Genomic DNA, 16,136 nt, shown 5'->3' on the forward strand with positions numbered 1-16,136 from the left:
ATTGGGATATATTCAAACTGGAATTTGTATCTGGAAATAAGATACTCCAAATTATAAATAAACAGAGTTATCCAGCATCCAGCTGCAATGGAGCAGATTTAAATACCATTGAAATTAATTTTTCAATGTATACTTTATCTTATGCTCGAACTACATTAATATGTCAGTTGCAAGATAAAAAATACTTGTAACATTGAACAACCATAGTTGGCCATGTACTCCAAAGCTGTCTGCCTTGATTTTGACTGAAATCCTGAAGCACAAGATCGTGAAGAATAGAAATTTCATGGACAGGCAGACCTTGTGCCATATGTGATTCGTATACGCGAGCGAGAGAGTTACACAAGAAATATACCTTAACGTGTTTCTTTTGTAAAAACAATATTCCACGTTTGTCCAAACTGATAAACATAGCTTTTTATCTCAAGGAAAGAGCGTCACGTTTACTTGATAATGTTGCAGTCTATGAGGTATCTACGGCAGCACAACATTTTGAATCCAAGACATGTTATTCCTGGTATGACAAACTTCCTATAATATCCTTTCTGTTATTTATCATTGGGAAGTTTCAGTGTCCTTTCCTCGAAAACTAAAGCCATCCAGAGTCTTAAGCACAGAAGAATGTGCTTGCGATCCAACTCAACCGCCTCCTTGTCCTCCACCTTGCGGATGGGTGTTGATGGATGATTTACCAATTCCTTGTGGTTCCTGGCAGGAAGAATTTAAGAGGAAGAATAAGAAGCATAATCAAAATTTGATAATCGGTGGAGGATTTTTATTAATCACTCTGATTATTGTAAGAAATTATAATGAATCTCCTATACTTGTTCTTACTGAACTACAATTTTTTCTAGGTAAATCGTGTAGGATTCGTGAAAGGGTACGACGTATCTCTATTCTGAAGTTAAATAAAAGCAAGTCTCGTTCTACTCTATGTGCTATTCATTATACAAATGGTAATAGTGTGTTTGCCTTTCATATAATTAATAAATTAACGTTGCTAATTTGACTATGTCAGCTATCTGCAATTCTCAATGAGATTGTAATATAGCCCAGGGAATTTTGATATGCTAATTTGGATATCATAAAATCTGTGATAAATGTTTATTCATTCAACAAAAAAAATCAGTATGTAAACATAACACAAAAATATAGTCGAAAGTAAGCCAAAAGTCAGTGTAAAACGCAGCGATCGTCATGGCACGTCCGTCACTCGTTTTCAATCAAGGCGCATTAGGCACGCTTAAAAATTTCTCTTGTACCGACCAAACTGAATATAAATGCACGAAATCATTGTAATAAAAATTGAAGATTAAAATAAATGGCCAGGTAGGGGCAAGATCGATTAGGTAATGGAGAATTTTGTGGTGGGTTTATCGTTTTTTCGGTGCACTGAGAAGATTCGGCAAGAAATCCTCGATCGTGGCAAAGGAAGAGCCGGGCACACGCGCGCCCGCCATATTGCATAAGGCCAACAGGGCCCGTCAAAAATGTTAAGCTGCGGCAAAGTTATCGGACAATTATCGAAAATCACAAGGCATGCATATGCTAATAATATTTATCAACCTCTCAAGTATGTAGGTGAGTCGAATTTTCATTTTATTCAGTTGTATTTCACTAAAAGGGCTTTGCAGTTCACTGCAATCCGGATGTTTTGAAACATTGATATAGAACAATTTCCTGCTCTTTATATACTTTAATAATTTTTTTCTGTTTTTATTAAAATTTTGTAACTCCTGCTATGATATTTATAGTTTAAATACTTATCTTTAATTATTTCTGATACCATATCATATTCATTGTGAATACTTTAACCTCTTTGATTGGCATGATATTCTTAGTTTTTGATATTATAGATATTTAGGGGATACCATATAGTGTATTATGTTTCTTTAGGTATTGTTAGTATCAGTAACTTGAGGTATAGTAGTGACACGAAGAATAGAAGACCCAGTGGTACTACATTAAAAGCTGAAGAATGTGTTCCGGGATCACAATTTACAAATGCACAGAAACCTTCACCATTTACTGGTCCACCATGTGAAGCTAAAACAGATGGATCGTGCCCAGCCTCATGTTATGCAGATTGTGGAGTAGAAAACTCGCAATCTAGAAATTCGTCCAAAGGAGATGGTCCTAACAATCCTTTCAAGTATTGGAAACAGATACTTGTTGCGCTTTTTGTTGCTGGAGCTACAGTGTATACGGTAGATTCACATATGTATATTAGCATGTCATATTTCTTAATCTTTTACTGTATAAAGTGCACAGACTGTTTTTCAGGTTAAAGAATTAAAATGGTTGAATATAGATGAGAAGGTACAACAGAACACAGGAAAGATAGGAAGTAAGTAAGAAACTGAAAGAACGCAAAGTCTCTATGGTCAGATAATTGTTATATAAATTTTTCCCATTTTATTTTCTAGAAAAAGAAAAAGCGAAGAAACGAGAAAGAAAAACAATAAAATTACCATCAGTTTCAAGTCATATACCAAACGAAATACCTTACTTGTTAATCGGAGGTGGAACAGCTGCCTTTTCGGCATTTAGATCTATTAAATCTAGAGATCCCAAAGCCAAGGTTCTTATCATTTAGTCTCTGAAATGGTACTTAAGTTACTAAACTTGATAACCTCCGAGTAAATTATGAATTTTATAGGTTTTAGTTGTATCTGAAGAAAGTGATCTACCTTACATGAGGCCACCCATATCCAAAGAACTTTGGTACAATTCCGACAGGGAGGCATCAGCTATATTAAATTTTAAACAATGGAATGGCACTCAAAGAAGGTAACTAATATATCTACCATTGTCAAATTACACAAAGTCTCAGGGCTGATCACATTAATTGCTTTGCAGTTTATATTACGAGCCTTTAGAGTTTTATACAGACGTGACTAGTTTAACTAACTCGGATAAAGGCGGTGTGGCTGTAGCTAGAGGATGGAAAGTAAAAAAAATCGATGTCGTTAACAAAACAGCCATTCTCGAGGACGATTATCAAATTAAATACGACAAATGTCTTATTGCAACCGGTATATTCACTATTACTCAATGATAACTTAGTGTTCCAAAACGATTGCTCAGAATATCTTGATTGATTATACTTATACTTTTCTGCAGGTGCTTCACCAACAACTCTACCGGTACTTGAAACGGCAGAAGATGCTGTAAAAAGAAAGATGGTGCCGTTAAGGACGACCCAAGACTTTTTGGAACTAGAGGAGAACGTTCATGATCCCAATGTTAAAAATATCGTTATCGTTGGCGGTGGTTTCTTAGGATCAGAACTTGCTTGTTCTCTCGCTCGAAATTGTGAGTATCACATAATATATATTAGAATTGATTTATTTATTGAAACGTTGATCATGAACAGTGAACTTGGAAAAGAAGAAAATTTATCAGATCTACAAGGAGAAATCAATAATGGCTCAAGTTTTGCCTGAATATTTGAGCGAGTGGACGACGAGGAAGACAATGACGGAAGGAGTGAATTGCATACCAAACGTCGAGATACAAGATTACAATTTCAAAAATGGGAAACTCTCCTTGATCTTGACAAATGGTCAAATTGTAGGTTTTTCTTTTGAAATAAATTAAGAAGCAAATATCAATATGAGATGGCGTCCCAGGAAACAGTTTGCTTTTAATTCTTAAACAGATTGACGCAGATCAAGTAGTCGTGGCAGTGGGTGTTCAAGCAAATACACAGTTAGCAGCAACGTCAAATCTAGAAGTGGATCCTAAGGTCGGTGGTTTCCTAGTGAACGCAGAGCTAGAAGCAAGAAGTAATTTATGGGTAGCAGGAGATGCAGCTTGTTTCTATGATGTACGACTTGGCAGAAGAAGAGTGGAGCATCACGATCATGCTGTGATATCTGGTAGACTGGCAGGTGAAAATATGACAGGTGCTGGTAAGTACATCTTATTTCTTGATTAAAAATATGCACATAAGAGATTGCTTAAAAATGTCTATTCCAATGAAATACCACAGGTAAACCATATTTGCATCAGTCAATGTTTTGGTCTGATTTGGGACCAGATGTTGGGTACGAAGCAATAGGCATCGTAGACTCTTCGTTGCCAACTGTTGGAGTATTTGTAAAAGCCACTGAAGATGATACACCCCTTGCAGCAGTGACAGCATCCAACGAAAATATAAGATCAGCAAGCGAAGAGGTGCTTATAAAATTCCTATAATTTAATCTAAATTTACCTGCCTCATTATAACTATAAAATAAACTTGCAATTGTTACAGAACGCACCAGCAGTAAAATCCAAGGTTTTAATCGAGACAGAACTAGTAGCTCAAAAAATATCAGAACCTGCCGAGGTGTTAGCTGACAAGAACAGTCAGGATAAAACTAATGATAAATCATGTTCCGAGTCGACGGCACCACCTGCTCGCGCCAAACGCGATGAGTTCGGTAAAGGAGTTATCTTCTATCTACGCGATGATGTCGTTGTAGGCATCGTCCTCTGGAACATCTTCAACCGCATGTCCATCGCCCGACAGGTAAGTCTTTATCAACGTGTAACAGTTGACTCGAATGCTTTTGCTTTTAAAATATTGAAACACGACTGGCTAAACTACTCGTGTACGTATCAATTCCTGGCGCCGTTTCGCTTTGCAACTTATCTCTTGGGGGCTGGCTCGACGTTTAATTAATATTTCAGGTTCTCGCGAGGGGTACACAATACGATGACTTGAATGAGGTTGCGAAACTGTTCACCATTCATGAAGATTGATGAGACAGTTGAATAATGTCAAGTGTATTACGTGTCTATGACAATAGGGTTGGTTCACTGTCTTGTATATATTCGAGTTGTCTACCAGTCGATTCCACAATGCTTTTGATAAATGTAAAACAGATGATTGGAAGCACACAAAGAGAAATATAGATGAGATGTATGGATGACTTTTAGGAAATATAATAATTATCGTAGATGACAATCCGTGCTCGATTTTTCGACAAAGGATTCGTGTTCAAGTGAACTTTAAGTGCATAGGAACGTGCACGCTGCTTACAATGTGCACTTGCATTTATTGCAAATATTTATGTAACTACATGGCTACATGTGTGCATCGTTCGGACGTATAATGTTATTAGAGATAACGAAGTAATTCTAAAACTATGGGAACAGTTGTGGCACGATATTGATACGTGCTCTTAATGTATAAAACGAAATCATACAATAATCTAAGCTGAAGCCAATGACACTATACAATCTTGTAAAATATATTATAGAATTGTCATAAAAGAGGTTGATACATTGTTCGCAGTACTGTTTTCTATTACATGTTGCTGTTGTTTCCACTAAACGTAATGAATATTGATGGATTAAAATAAATAAGTCGATAGGAACGATAGGCTTTTTATATTTACTTTACAACAATTTTGTTTTTAGAAATATCCTTATATTGACATATTCAAATCTTGCAGGCTCATTATAGGTAGAACTTTGTTCCTATGTCTTTTTCCTAAACGATCCATAAATGCTAATTGATTGTGGCACCGATAATCCTCCAGGATCTGTAATTGTAGGATAATTTTAGTACTTTAATAATTCACAATGATTTCTTTATTTGTAGCAATGACAAATATTTACCATGGATTCAGGCCACAATTTGTTGCTTGCGATATCGTGCAATATAATTTCATGGCAATGATTCAGTAATGACGTACAATAATATACTATGTAATCAGAGGGATATAAGATGAGAATTGCAAAAAAGTTAATGATTTCACTCCAAGGGAGTATGCCCCAAAAGCATTGAGATAATAATTTGTTACATATCATCCACCAATCAATTCCGCAGTTACTCTGGAATTGGGAAAAATACTTTTAATTTAAAAAAAATACATTTAGCATCGCAAAGATTAACTATTGCTACACAATCGAAAAGTACCTTGAGTGTGTATTTGATGGCAGGAAACTCATTACCAACTATGCCTTCTAACAAATGCGCTAATATGAATTCTGTGTTTATTTGCATTTCCTTATTTTGATTAAGGAAATTACCCAGTGCCAACCAGACAAAAGCTGTAGATGGAAATTTAACAATTTGTGTAATGAATGTTTTGCATCTGCAAGTAGAATTTCAGTTTAGAACTTTATTACTTCATTGCGGAAGGTCTGTGATGCGAACAAGAATGTCTGACACTGCGTAACTTAATGTTATCAAAGTTGATGACCAAGTTTTCAACCTGAGACCTGCCTATGATGATGTTTGGTCAGCTAGAGTCATTTTGCAAATTTTTTTTATTACATTAAGAATTTGCATGGCGGCTTGAGTGATACTGTTCTGCTTAAATTTTTTTTTTTTTTTTTTTTTTTTAGTAAATGCATTTATGCAAAACAAGGATTATTTGCCTGCCTTTAAGAAATGATTCGCGGCCATCTGAGGCTTTTGAAGATTACTTACTTTTCCATGTTTCCATTACATATGATAAATACTGTTGCCAAAAACCAATCGAATCCTTGAAATTTATCAGGCCTTTTATACCGAACAAAATTGTGTGCACTGCGAAAGAATATTTTCATATTTTCTTTAATATGTGGACTGCTTTCCAAAAGATGATTTTGCTCTGCATAATGTAAAGTCAATTTGACTCCTTGATTCTCCTCAGGAGACCATAAATCTCCTTCGATCTGCTTAATTGTTGGCCATTTAAAGTCTGCCGTCCATTCTGCCATTGGAATAGCTTTTTGCATCTCATCCAATAAATCCATTATTACAGAACTCTGCAGTTTAATCATCTCATTGAACTATTTAACGAAGTACAGATTGAAAAGATACTTCAACTTTATAATTACTTTAAATGGACCTCGCGAATCTCTATGAGCTCTTCTTGCCTCAGTCACCCAATTATTGTCCCTCAAACCAGGCTTGCTCTCCTGTAAAAATCTATTGAGCTCAGAATGTGAAGATCTATTTTGCAGTGATCTAGTTTCATGATACTTTTCTGGCGGTGGTAACTTTGAGAATAATGTACATTCTTGCAATTCAGCTATATTTTCCATTTGCCTTGGTCTCATATAATAAGAGCTTAGTAAAATCTCATGTCTGAGAAAACTACATTCATCAAGTGCATATACCGTTTTTAACTGACCCTCCTCTTCAATTTGAATTGCACAGTGCCCTTGTAGCTTGAGCAATTCCATCTAAATCAAAAACAGAATACTGATATCTATGAACTAGATAAATTCCATGAAGATGTTTTCTAAATATGTTCTAATAACGTTATGTCACCTGAATGTTTAGAGCATTCTGTAAATAAATATAAATGTCCATGTTCCACATAATCTCTTTCAATGTTAATAATCCCAGACAGTGATAAGTCGAATAAAAATTTACTGCATGTTGCATCAATTCCCACAATCCTGTAGGTTGATTATCATCATCAGTATCATCGGTACTATGTGTATTTGTCACAAATGCAATGAAACCTGTCGATCAGTAATTGCAAGTTATTCCTCAAAAAATTTGGTAGTTCAGTAACATTTGAGAATAATCTTCACGTACATTTGGTGTTTAAAGAGATCAGTTTCAATATATGCAAAAATTGTTTGACTTTGAAATTATCCCAGGGATCATGAAAGAGCAGGGGATCCTCCACTGTTTTGCAAACATCAGATAAGATAGGTGATAGTGCATGAGGTGCTACGTTGAAAACAATTTTATATCCAGGATTTAATAAAGCAGCTGACGTTGTGAAAGCCATAATATCATTGGAAATCCACGAGATTCGTAATGGGGTCAGCGATCCTCTAATGAGATCTTCAAAAACTAATTTTTCTTTAGCCAACATTTCTAAACCCAGAGGAATTGTTGTAATTTTGAGTAGCATACTTTTAGCTGCGCTAAAATTGAATTGAGTAAAATTACGTGTTATAAGAAAAAAACTTTGTTTTATATATTCATTGTCTCACCTATCTAAAAGTTGGTTCCTCTTCTCATTTTCAACATAATACTTATCCATTTTGTTATACAAATACGTAATAACAGGATAAAATAAATTTCTTATGGTATCCTGAACAACAGTATAGATGTCATGATACTCAAATACCTTCTCTAAGAATTTAAACATTGCAAGCACATGCTCTACGTTCATGACAGAAAAGGGTTGTCTAATCAGGTTACAAGTATACTCTAAAACTGCAACAATTGGATAGATAATTTTAGAATTCTCCAATTGCAAACTGGCTGATCCTTTGCGATATTCGTTAGTCATAAAGTAAAATCCTTCCTTGGTATCTAGCATGTGGGTCATTATATCTAATGTGTGGGGCCAAATTTTTGGCTCGTTCTTAACAGGTCTCAATAACGGATTTAATGTAAGATGATAAAATCTAGCATCGTACTGAATCTCTGAAGTATCTAATACTTGTCGTAGAACATTGCAAGATGTCTGATAACTACCATGAGGTGCATTGTTAGCAGCCAGGATATTTAAGGAATCTAACAAAGCTAGTATAAAGTCTGAAACCAAAAATGGCTGCTCCAATTGAGTATCTGTTAACAGTTTTCTGCCAGCTGAGTTGCTACATAGCTGCCCTAAGAGACTTAGGCAATGAAGATAAGTCATTGTTTTAACTGTTTCGCCAGAAATTAAAAGTTCTGCTGGCTCATCAACAATAGTTACTGATATTAACGTTGGCGTATCTGTCAATCCATTTCTTACATACATTAATATGTGTTGTATCAAGCTAGGAGACTTGGCCAATGCTGCCATTAAAGTTTTTCTGGTTGCTAAACTATGAATCCACTTTTTGCTCCAGTTAGCTTGAGGTTCCAAAATGGAAACGACATGTAACGTATTTAGTATATTAGTTTGCATGGAATTGCCAAAGGCTTGCGAACTCAAAAATACTATAAACTGCTCAATCATTTCTTCTAGGGTTTTGTCCACGTTTCTAACTCCCTTTAAAATTTCCTCTTGATGTCGGATTATCAAGTTCATTATGCGACAGAGCTTTTCATGCAGGAATATCTTGAAATTTATACCAGTTGTTAAGCTTGGCAGTACTTCATACAATTTCTTTGAATGATATTGTGCATTGAATGCACTTATTAAATTCGTATATACCTCCTGGGACTGAGGAGTGTTTAACAGTTTAGAATGAACCTTTAAGCTTGAATCAAAGATAGCTCTACTTCCATCGGCTATGCCATCCCTCAATGTCTTCAATAAAACATCCCAGGATTGCGAAGTCGCAGCATTAGTCAATTCACTCTTTAAAAGCGTTTCATATCCAGCTAGTCTAACGTGAACAGGCTTATCGCAGCTGATTTTATTGATTATGTAACTGTACTGATCAGTTAGATATTTTAACGCGTTCCATTCGTCGCAAGATAAATCACTGCTTAATGACATTGACGTCTGTGGACGAGATTCTCCAGCTAATTCAGTACTGAATCTTAATGTGTCACGATGTTGATGATAGGCAATTTTAATTGTAGTTAAGAAATCTGTCATTTCCTTGGAATTAATAATTTCTTGAGCAATCTCTAAAGTATCCTGATCCTCTGTCAAGTCCTTTTCAATAACACTCCCAAATTCTTCCTGTGTCGACTTCTTCATCCACTTGCGAAATGTCGGTGATATATTTCTCTCCATTGTTTAAGTTTTTTCTCCGTATTTTACATTGATACAGGAACTACTGAATGTGCCATGCTAATACACACTGCAGCTTTATGCTTAGGGATCTAGGATTGTGTGCAGTGTTTGGCAATGGGTTACTATGGCGACCATTAGGAAACAGCTGTGTTTTTATGAATGGTAACTGGATAGTGAACGTGGCTTAGATATATGTTTCCTTGTATTTTCAAAGAAGTATGAGTCATAAATATCCCGTAATTGTATAATAGAAGAGTGATTTTAGCTTAGAAAAATAAAAATAATATTCTTCATAAAATCTCAGTTAACGTGTAGGAACTAAGATACGTGCTGCTTTTGATCGTAGAGCATAAATTCCACCTTGAAGGGAACACACGCCCATGACGCCGCAGCTAACTAGAAAATCTGCAAACTGTATAAAATATTCGTATTACATGGTTAGTACGTATATATTAATATATAGTTTAATTATATTATTTACCAATGCATTGTTCTGATCGTGTGGTCCAATAATGACAACGATACTGTCTTTATTGTCAGCAAGTGGCTGAGCGTGTGGCCCAAGAGTATTGATATCTGTTTGAGAGAGTTGAACACTTGTGAATGGAATATTTATACTTCCTCTCACTGCACCCCTTTCGAATCTAAAAATAAATAGCAAATTATTCGTTGGTTCTTGACATTAATTATTTAATTTCGGTTCTGCCAATATTTACTGTATATTGTTGCGTATATCGACGATTATCACTTGGTCCGGAGTATTTTCTAAAAGGTTCAAAAGATCATCTATGCTTATACGAGGCATCCTTTCTGTACCTGGTTCTGGTTCGGTCCAGTGCATTGCCTAAGGGAAATATAAGATGGTTTAGACATTTTTTTGAAAGATTGGTACAGGGACTTATTAACGTACTTTTGATTGGTCAAATTGATGCCTCCTGTACGTGATGCTGCCAGGTGTTTTTTGATACATTGCCATAGAGTCTTTTACGCACAACTCTATATCGACCTCTGGCAAATCAGAGAACAATAGGATGCATTCGTTGAAGTCAGATGTCAGTAAAGAATCTCGCAATTGTTTTAGAATGGCTAATCCCACTAATAGCGGAAACGAAGAATCTCCCAATAGCAATTTATCCCATAAATGTAGTATCTTGTGAAGAGGAAAGACATCTGGAGAAAAGAGGATTTAGTATTTTCTAATGTCAATTATTTCACCTAGTTGTACGATATTTTGGAATGCTAGGAGTAGGGTAAGTACTTACGTGAGAACATGGTGAGGAACCAGGGTATAGCAAATAACTCAGGCACGAATGATATTGATTTAAGGTGATTCGCTAACTGAGGATCATGAAATGCAATGATCTGTGAGAACTTGCTAAGATACTCTTGAATCACTGCCGAGTTGTCCTTCAGAAAGAACTTGTGAAGATACTTGGGTATGAATGCTGAGAGGCAGGCAAATGCACGAGCTAAAATATTAAATTAATTACTTCACATCCAATAATTAGAATAACTTGTAATAATCTGTCTTGATACCTTCGTCATTAAAATTGAGGTATAAAAATGGGGCTGTTAATGAATCGAGTCCTTGCCAGTAAACATAATATGGATTATCTCTAACCCACGCTTTTAATAATCTCTGTAATCTCTCATGACCTGCTCCGGAGGACAATAGTTCACTGTATTGATGACATCTTGGAATGTCTACTTCAATCTAGTAAAAGTTTCAAGATTAGTGAATTGGTCTTTTATATAAAAACTTATAAGGTTGTACAAAAACACCTGTCGATCCGTGTGAGTTGGAGTTTCCTTATCTATCATGTCATAACGCTTCTGAATATCTCCTTTAATTCCAAGCAAAGCAGCCCAAACGGCTCCTCTAACTGGAGGTGGTATATCTTTATGTGCTTCTCTTATAATAGCTTCTCTGGTAATTGGGTAAATCTATAGGACCAATTAAATAGTATTTAAATATCCGAGTGAAGGGAGGATTAAGTTGAAACTTAAGATACCCCCACGTGGTTTACTACCTGCAGCAATCGGTCGTACAGAACAATTCTGTAAAATTGATATTCCGTATCTCGTTCTCTTATAATTAACGGCAACTGCGAAGCAGCATCCGTCAGATCATCCTGAGCTTGAACGTGCATTCTATAAAAAGAATTAATTGTTTAAAAGTAGTATAATTGAATCTCTTTGGATCAATTGAATAATTTATTTACTGGCTAGTTAAACGTGGATAATTAGCGGTGTAAGGAATGTGGGATAAGCGCTGTCGAAGAGTATCCAGAGGAACCTTCACCACGCGAAGATCGAGCAGACCTGCTGTGTCTCGGCGCCCAAACATTTGCCCAATTAATATAATTAAACTGTAATAATTATTTTTGAATAAGTTGATGTATTTGAATATTTTATAGCAAAAGTTGATAGACTTACTTCGGTATTGATAGAATGGGTGGTCTTGATCTGACCATCCCTTGTTTCTTTAATTCCATTGTGATATCTCCACCAGCTAATTGCCACAGATAATACAGTTCATCCATCTTTCTAACGATGACATTTTTATAGAGATTTTCTTCTCGTTCCTTCGCATCTTTCTTTAAGAGCTCAGCGAACGGTGGTAGCTGTAAAAGTTCTGCTGGGGTTTTACGTTTCGATGGATATATTTGAAGGCAGGAGTCTACAAGATCACGTAGTTCTTGGGGAACAGCCTATAAATGAAAATGTATTGGATGAAAAGTACTTACGAAGACAAATTATTAATATATAAATTAGTGGAAAATAAAAACCTGATAAGTATCATAGCAATTGTTCTCTCTTGCTAAACGTTCGAAAATCATTGTTTCCGAATGCAAGAGACTGAGTACTTTTCGCAGGCACTGGGCTAATTTAACGCCTGGCCATATTGGTTGATTTAAAAGACATTCTGCGATTATTATTCCAAGGGACCAAGAGTCCACTTTAATACCGCTAACTTTAGTGCCCAAAAAGACCTCAGGTGCTGTGTACTTTGGATAGCTGCAAAGAGAGGATACTGCGTGGGCTTTTTGATATCAGGATATCTTATTGAATATTTAAATAGTTTGGATTCTTTACCCAATAGGAAAAGACACGTTTTTCCCTCCATTTGTCATATAATATAATCCATAATTGTACAGTTGCACGTTACCCTCTTTAGTGATTAATATATTGTCTGGACTCAGATGTCTGTGAACCAGACCCACATCATTCATATGCTGTAATGCGAGGAGACTTTGATATGCTATCTTGACAATGCTGTCCAAAGATAAATTCTTTTTATTGGTTAAAGATTCTCCACTGTATTCAGCAACCACAATTGTTCTTTCTGAAAATTAATATTACACAGTTGAAGTTTGGGAAACATATGACTGATGATCTATATAGAAATGCATTGTTTACCATGTTTACTTCTAATAATGTCTAAGTAGGTAGACAAATTAGGATGATTAATTGTCTTTAGAAACTGAGACCTTCCATAGATAGTGATAGAATTGGGAGTCAGGGGAAGACCGTTACTGCCACATAATTCTATCGGATGACTCTGAGCAAAGAAAGTCATTCCACCAAGACATCGGTCTTCATTCTCCAACAGTGTCGGACACATTTTTCAATCTGAAAGTAATATTTATACACTGGTTACACAAACTGTGGTCAGGATGAGACTCTGAACATCTCTATTGGTAATATAAACTCTGCAACAATTGCAACTATAGTAAATGTTTACAATTAAATCTCATGTAATGGAATAACATTCAGATCAAGTCTACTTATCGCAATATCATACTAAGACCGTTATTTGGTGTCCTATTGTTAATAAGATTTTGAAGTACTCCAAGGCATGAGACTGATTTTTCTCAGCTGATTTCTGTCAAACGGAAAACTAGTGTTTTGTATAAATTGGTAAGTTTGATAACACAGTGGCTCCATCTATTCGGAATGTAATAGTGCGCGCTCTCTGGTGTAAAAACGATTACCCACAGTAACGGGAAATGCCTGCGCTCAGCATCATTCGAGTGGCGCTTCTTTCCGGTTTGAGTCGTCGACGAGGCTGGTCGCTCGTTCGACGTTGCTTTCGCAGGCATCATGACGTGAGTATTTTATCCAAAATTTTATATCTAATCTTAACTCCTATTGAACTTGTAAAAGAATAAAATGATAGTTGAGAACGATATCACTAAGATGTCACTCGTATTTTTTGTATATAAAATGTGTTTATTATATATCCAACGTGGCGGATTCAAAATAGTTTTCATCAGCATGGATGCTCTGAATGTTGATTTGTTGATTGGATCATGGATGTTGTATTCATAAATAATAATGCAATATTGCTTTCTTTAGGTCTAAAGTATCGCGTGACACTCTTTATGAGTGCGTAAATGGAGTCCTGCAGAACTCACAGGAGAAGAAGAGGGCGTTCTTAGAAACCGTGGAACTGCAGATTGGTTTGAAGAATTATGATCCTCAAAAGGACAAGCGTTTCTCTGGCACCGTCAAGTATGTTTCTACCTGACTTTGAGGGTTCTTTTCGGCTAGAATGTATTTCTTTAGTTATATACTGTTATATCCGAAAAGGTCGCCTCATAGTATGTCAGGAAGCCAAGCTTCTCTTGGCGGACCTGCACCCAGGGTCTTAAAAAAATTGGGGAGGTTTTACCGCTATTTTTAATGCAGGATCGCTACGCGCGATTCTGCAGGTAAGTAATTTTTCAAAATGGCGATTACTTAATTAACTTTCAGCATTTTATAAATGCTCGATGATGCTACGAAGCATGTATTATCTGATATATTAATGATGTACATTTTTTTTACTGAGAGTCATTTTTGCATATATAATAAGTATACTTGTATATTATCATGTAGGATGGTGTACTAATCAGTATTATTAATGATTTCAGACTAAAGAACATACCCAGACCAAAAATGGAAGTGTGCGTATTGGGTGATCAGCAGCATTGCGATGAGGCCAAAGCAAACAATATTCCATACATGGATGCTGAGGCTCTCAAGAAGCTGAACAAAAACAAGAAGCTTGTGAAGAAACTAGGTAATGTTATTTAACTATATTAAATACTATCTTCCGTAAAGCACTTTGTTGTATCGTTAATATAACAATAATGCTCATTTATGGAAGAAGATTAAATTCTTCACTAGGTGTGGATATGGTCGTTTTATCGCCTTATACCTCAATCCGTGTTGAGACAATACAATTATTATAACCGCTTTGATATTTAAATTTTGTAATTATATATTGTAAGATTAATATCGAGTTAATGCTTTTCTGTTACAGCCAAGAAGTACGATGCTTTCCTGGCTAGCGAATCCTTAATTAAGCAGATCCCTCGTCTGTTAGGTCCTGGTCTGAATAAGGCTGGTAAATTCCCTGGTCTTCTTTCTCATCAGGAGTCCATGATTGCAAAAATTGACGAAGTCAAGGCTACCATCAAGTTCCAGATGAAGAAGGTAAATTCTATTTCATTCCTTGAAATTATTTATTTAAATTATATCCCTTCCTTAAAGCACCTTGCAATCCTAATGTTACTTGTTGTCGAGGCCGTTCAATGGAAGGAGAATAAAATTATTCTCCACGGGTGAGGACACTGTGCTCAATCGCAGTGGACCTCAATCGGAGGATAGACATTTTTTCATAATATACAAATAATTGTAAAATAAAGCTATTTTTTAAGTAACAAAATAAATAATCTTTCTTTCTGTACAGGTTCTGTGTCTTTCTGTGGCTGTGGGACACGTTAACATGACTCCAGATGAACTGGTACAGAACGTCCACCTCTCGATCAACTTCCTGGTTTCGCTATTGAAGAAGCACTGGCAAAACGTGCGTTCTCTCCACATAAAGTCCTCCATGGGACCCCCTCAGAGGCTCTATTAATAAAATTTTATTGATCTGGCTTCTGAAAAACTTTAAATAAAATCAGAAATGAATATCAAAGACTTACTTGGATTTAGACCTTTCCAGATTCCATGGCCTGTCTCATCACATTCAATTCACATATTCCAGTGACCTTATGAGATCGTTATGCTGCCTATCATTACCGAGTATCCTTACTTCCACACATCAGTCTTCCTCGCATCAACAATCGTTTACTCTTACGTTAATAGAGCTTCATTGCGGCGACACATCGTCGAGGTAAATATGTTATATCGATGTCCGGACGCAACCCGGAACTCGTGCAATAACTTAAATATACAGCAGACTGTTGCCAGATGTTGAAGACGTAGCCAAAAGAGAGCAGGATGTGTCATCTCGCATCCTGTTACAGTTAGGGCATCATTGAAGCCATTCATCCTGGCTGGCTACACACATAATATAATCCTGCCAACAAAAGATACAATCCTTTAATCGGAAATAGCCAGGGTAAGCTATTTAAATACACCCACGATTCTGAAAACCCTCAATCCACGATAAAAGAACAAAATTGAAATTTCCTGTAGGCACAAATCCGCTGATTCAAATTTGGTTGACGATCAATGTTA

The 16,136-nt window shown here is 36.0% G+C and overlaps 5 protein-coding genes across 9 annotated transcripts; 3 read left to right on the forward strand and 2 right to left on the reverse strand.

Moving 5' to 3' along the window:
* The first annotated feature begins 97 nt into the window (after positions 1-97).
* LOC107272762 lies at positions 98-956 on the forward strand. The gene is made up of 3 exons (XM_015750241.2): positions 98-517; positions 573-796; positions 855-956. The coding sequence occupies exons 1-3, from the start codon at positions 454-456 to the stop codon at positions 900-902; spliced, it is 336 nt and encodes a 111-aa protein (XP_015605727.1). The 5' UTR covers positions 98-453; the 3' UTR covers positions 903-956.
* Positions 957-1,240: 284 nt separating this feature from the next.
* On the forward strand, positions 1,241-5,279 carry LOC107272747 (apoptosis-inducing factor 1, mitochondrial). Its single transcript, XM_015750205.2, has 12 exons — positions 1,241-1,581; positions 1,897-2,207; positions 2,284-2,347; positions 2,427-2,581; positions 2,660-2,790; positions 2,860-3,035; positions 3,124-3,315; positions 3,377-3,573; positions 3,662-3,914; positions 3,995-4,179; positions 4,259-4,516; positions 4,678-5,279. The coding sequence occupies exons 1-12, from the start codon at positions 1,491-1,493 to the stop codon at positions 4,747-4,749; spliced, it is 2,085 nt and encodes a 694-aa protein (XP_015605691.1). The 5' UTR covers positions 1,241-1,490; the 3' UTR covers positions 4,750-5,279.
* An 83-nt stretch (positions 5,280-5,362) lies between these two features.
* Positions 5,363-9,672, reverse strand: LOC107272743 (protein broad-minded). Of its 2 annotated transcripts, XM_015750197.2 has the most exons (8): positions 7,936-9,672; positions 7,529-7,866; positions 7,256-7,452; positions 6,820-7,167; positions 6,428-6,747; positions 5,912-6,089; positions 5,611-5,826; positions 5,363-5,534 (listed from the first exon to the last, which is right to left on the reverse strand). In XM_015750197.2, the coding sequence occupies exons 1-8, from the start codon at positions 9,621-9,623 to the stop codon at positions 5,418-5,420; spliced, it is 3,402 nt and encodes a 1,133-aa protein (XP_015605683.1). In that variant the 5' UTR covers positions 9,624-9,672; the 3' UTR covers positions 5,363-5,417. The 2 variants fall into 2 exon arrangements, with proteins under 2 accessions (XP_015605683.1, XP_024945813.1); XM_025090045.1 differs by lacking the exons at positions 5,363-5,534; positions 5,611-5,826 and having other exon boundaries at positions 5,940-6,240.
* Positions 9,673-9,807: 135 nt separating this feature from the next.
* LOC107272746 (TBC domain-containing protein kinase-like protein) lies at positions 9,808-13,587 on the reverse strand. 4 transcript variants are annotated; one of them, XM_015750203.2, is made up of 14 exons: positions 13,435-13,587; positions 13,044-13,256; positions 12,720-12,969; positions 12,413-12,641; positions 12,060-12,334; positions 11,846-11,992; positions 11,654-11,774; positions 11,406-11,567; positions 11,160-11,337; positions 10,886-11,092; positions 10,534-10,793; positions 10,340-10,467; positions 10,105-10,267; positions 9,808-10,035 (listed from the first exon to the last, which is right to left on the reverse strand). In XM_015750203.2, the coding sequence occupies exons 2-14, from the start codon at positions 13,246-13,248 to the stop codon at positions 9,928-9,930; spliced, it is 2,433 nt and encodes an 810-aa protein (XP_015605689.1). In that variant the 5' UTR covers positions 13,249-13,256; positions 13,435-13,587; the 3' UTR covers positions 9,808-9,927. The 4 variants fall into 4 exon arrangements, with proteins under 4 accessions (XP_015605689.1, XP_015605687.1, XP_015605688.1 ...); XM_015750201.2 differs by having other exon boundaries at positions 13,429-13,575; XM_015750202.2 differs by having other exon boundaries at positions 13,369-13,518.
* Position 13,588: 1 nt separating this feature from the next.
* LOC107272759 (60S ribosomal protein L10a) lies at positions 13,589-15,591 on the forward strand. The gene is made up of 5 exons (XM_015750236.2): positions 13,589-13,732; positions 13,983-14,138; positions 14,540-14,688; positions 14,932-15,104; positions 15,361-15,591. Exons 1-5 carry the CDS (start codon positions 13,728-13,730, stop codon positions 15,529-15,531), a joined length of 654 nt encoding a protein of 217 aa, XP_015605722.1. The 5' UTR covers positions 13,589-13,727; the 3' UTR covers positions 15,532-15,591.
* Positions 15,592-16,136: the final 545 nt, after the last annotated feature.

The sequence above is a fragment of the Cephus cinctus genome, unplaced genomic scaffold, assembly GCF_000341935.2.
Source record: "Cephus cinctus unplaced genomic scaffold, Ccin1 Ccin1_scaffold1249, whole genome shotgun sequence".
Taxonomy (NCBI): Eukaryota; Metazoa; Arthropoda; class Insecta; order Hymenoptera; family Cephidae; genus Cephus; species Cephus cinctus.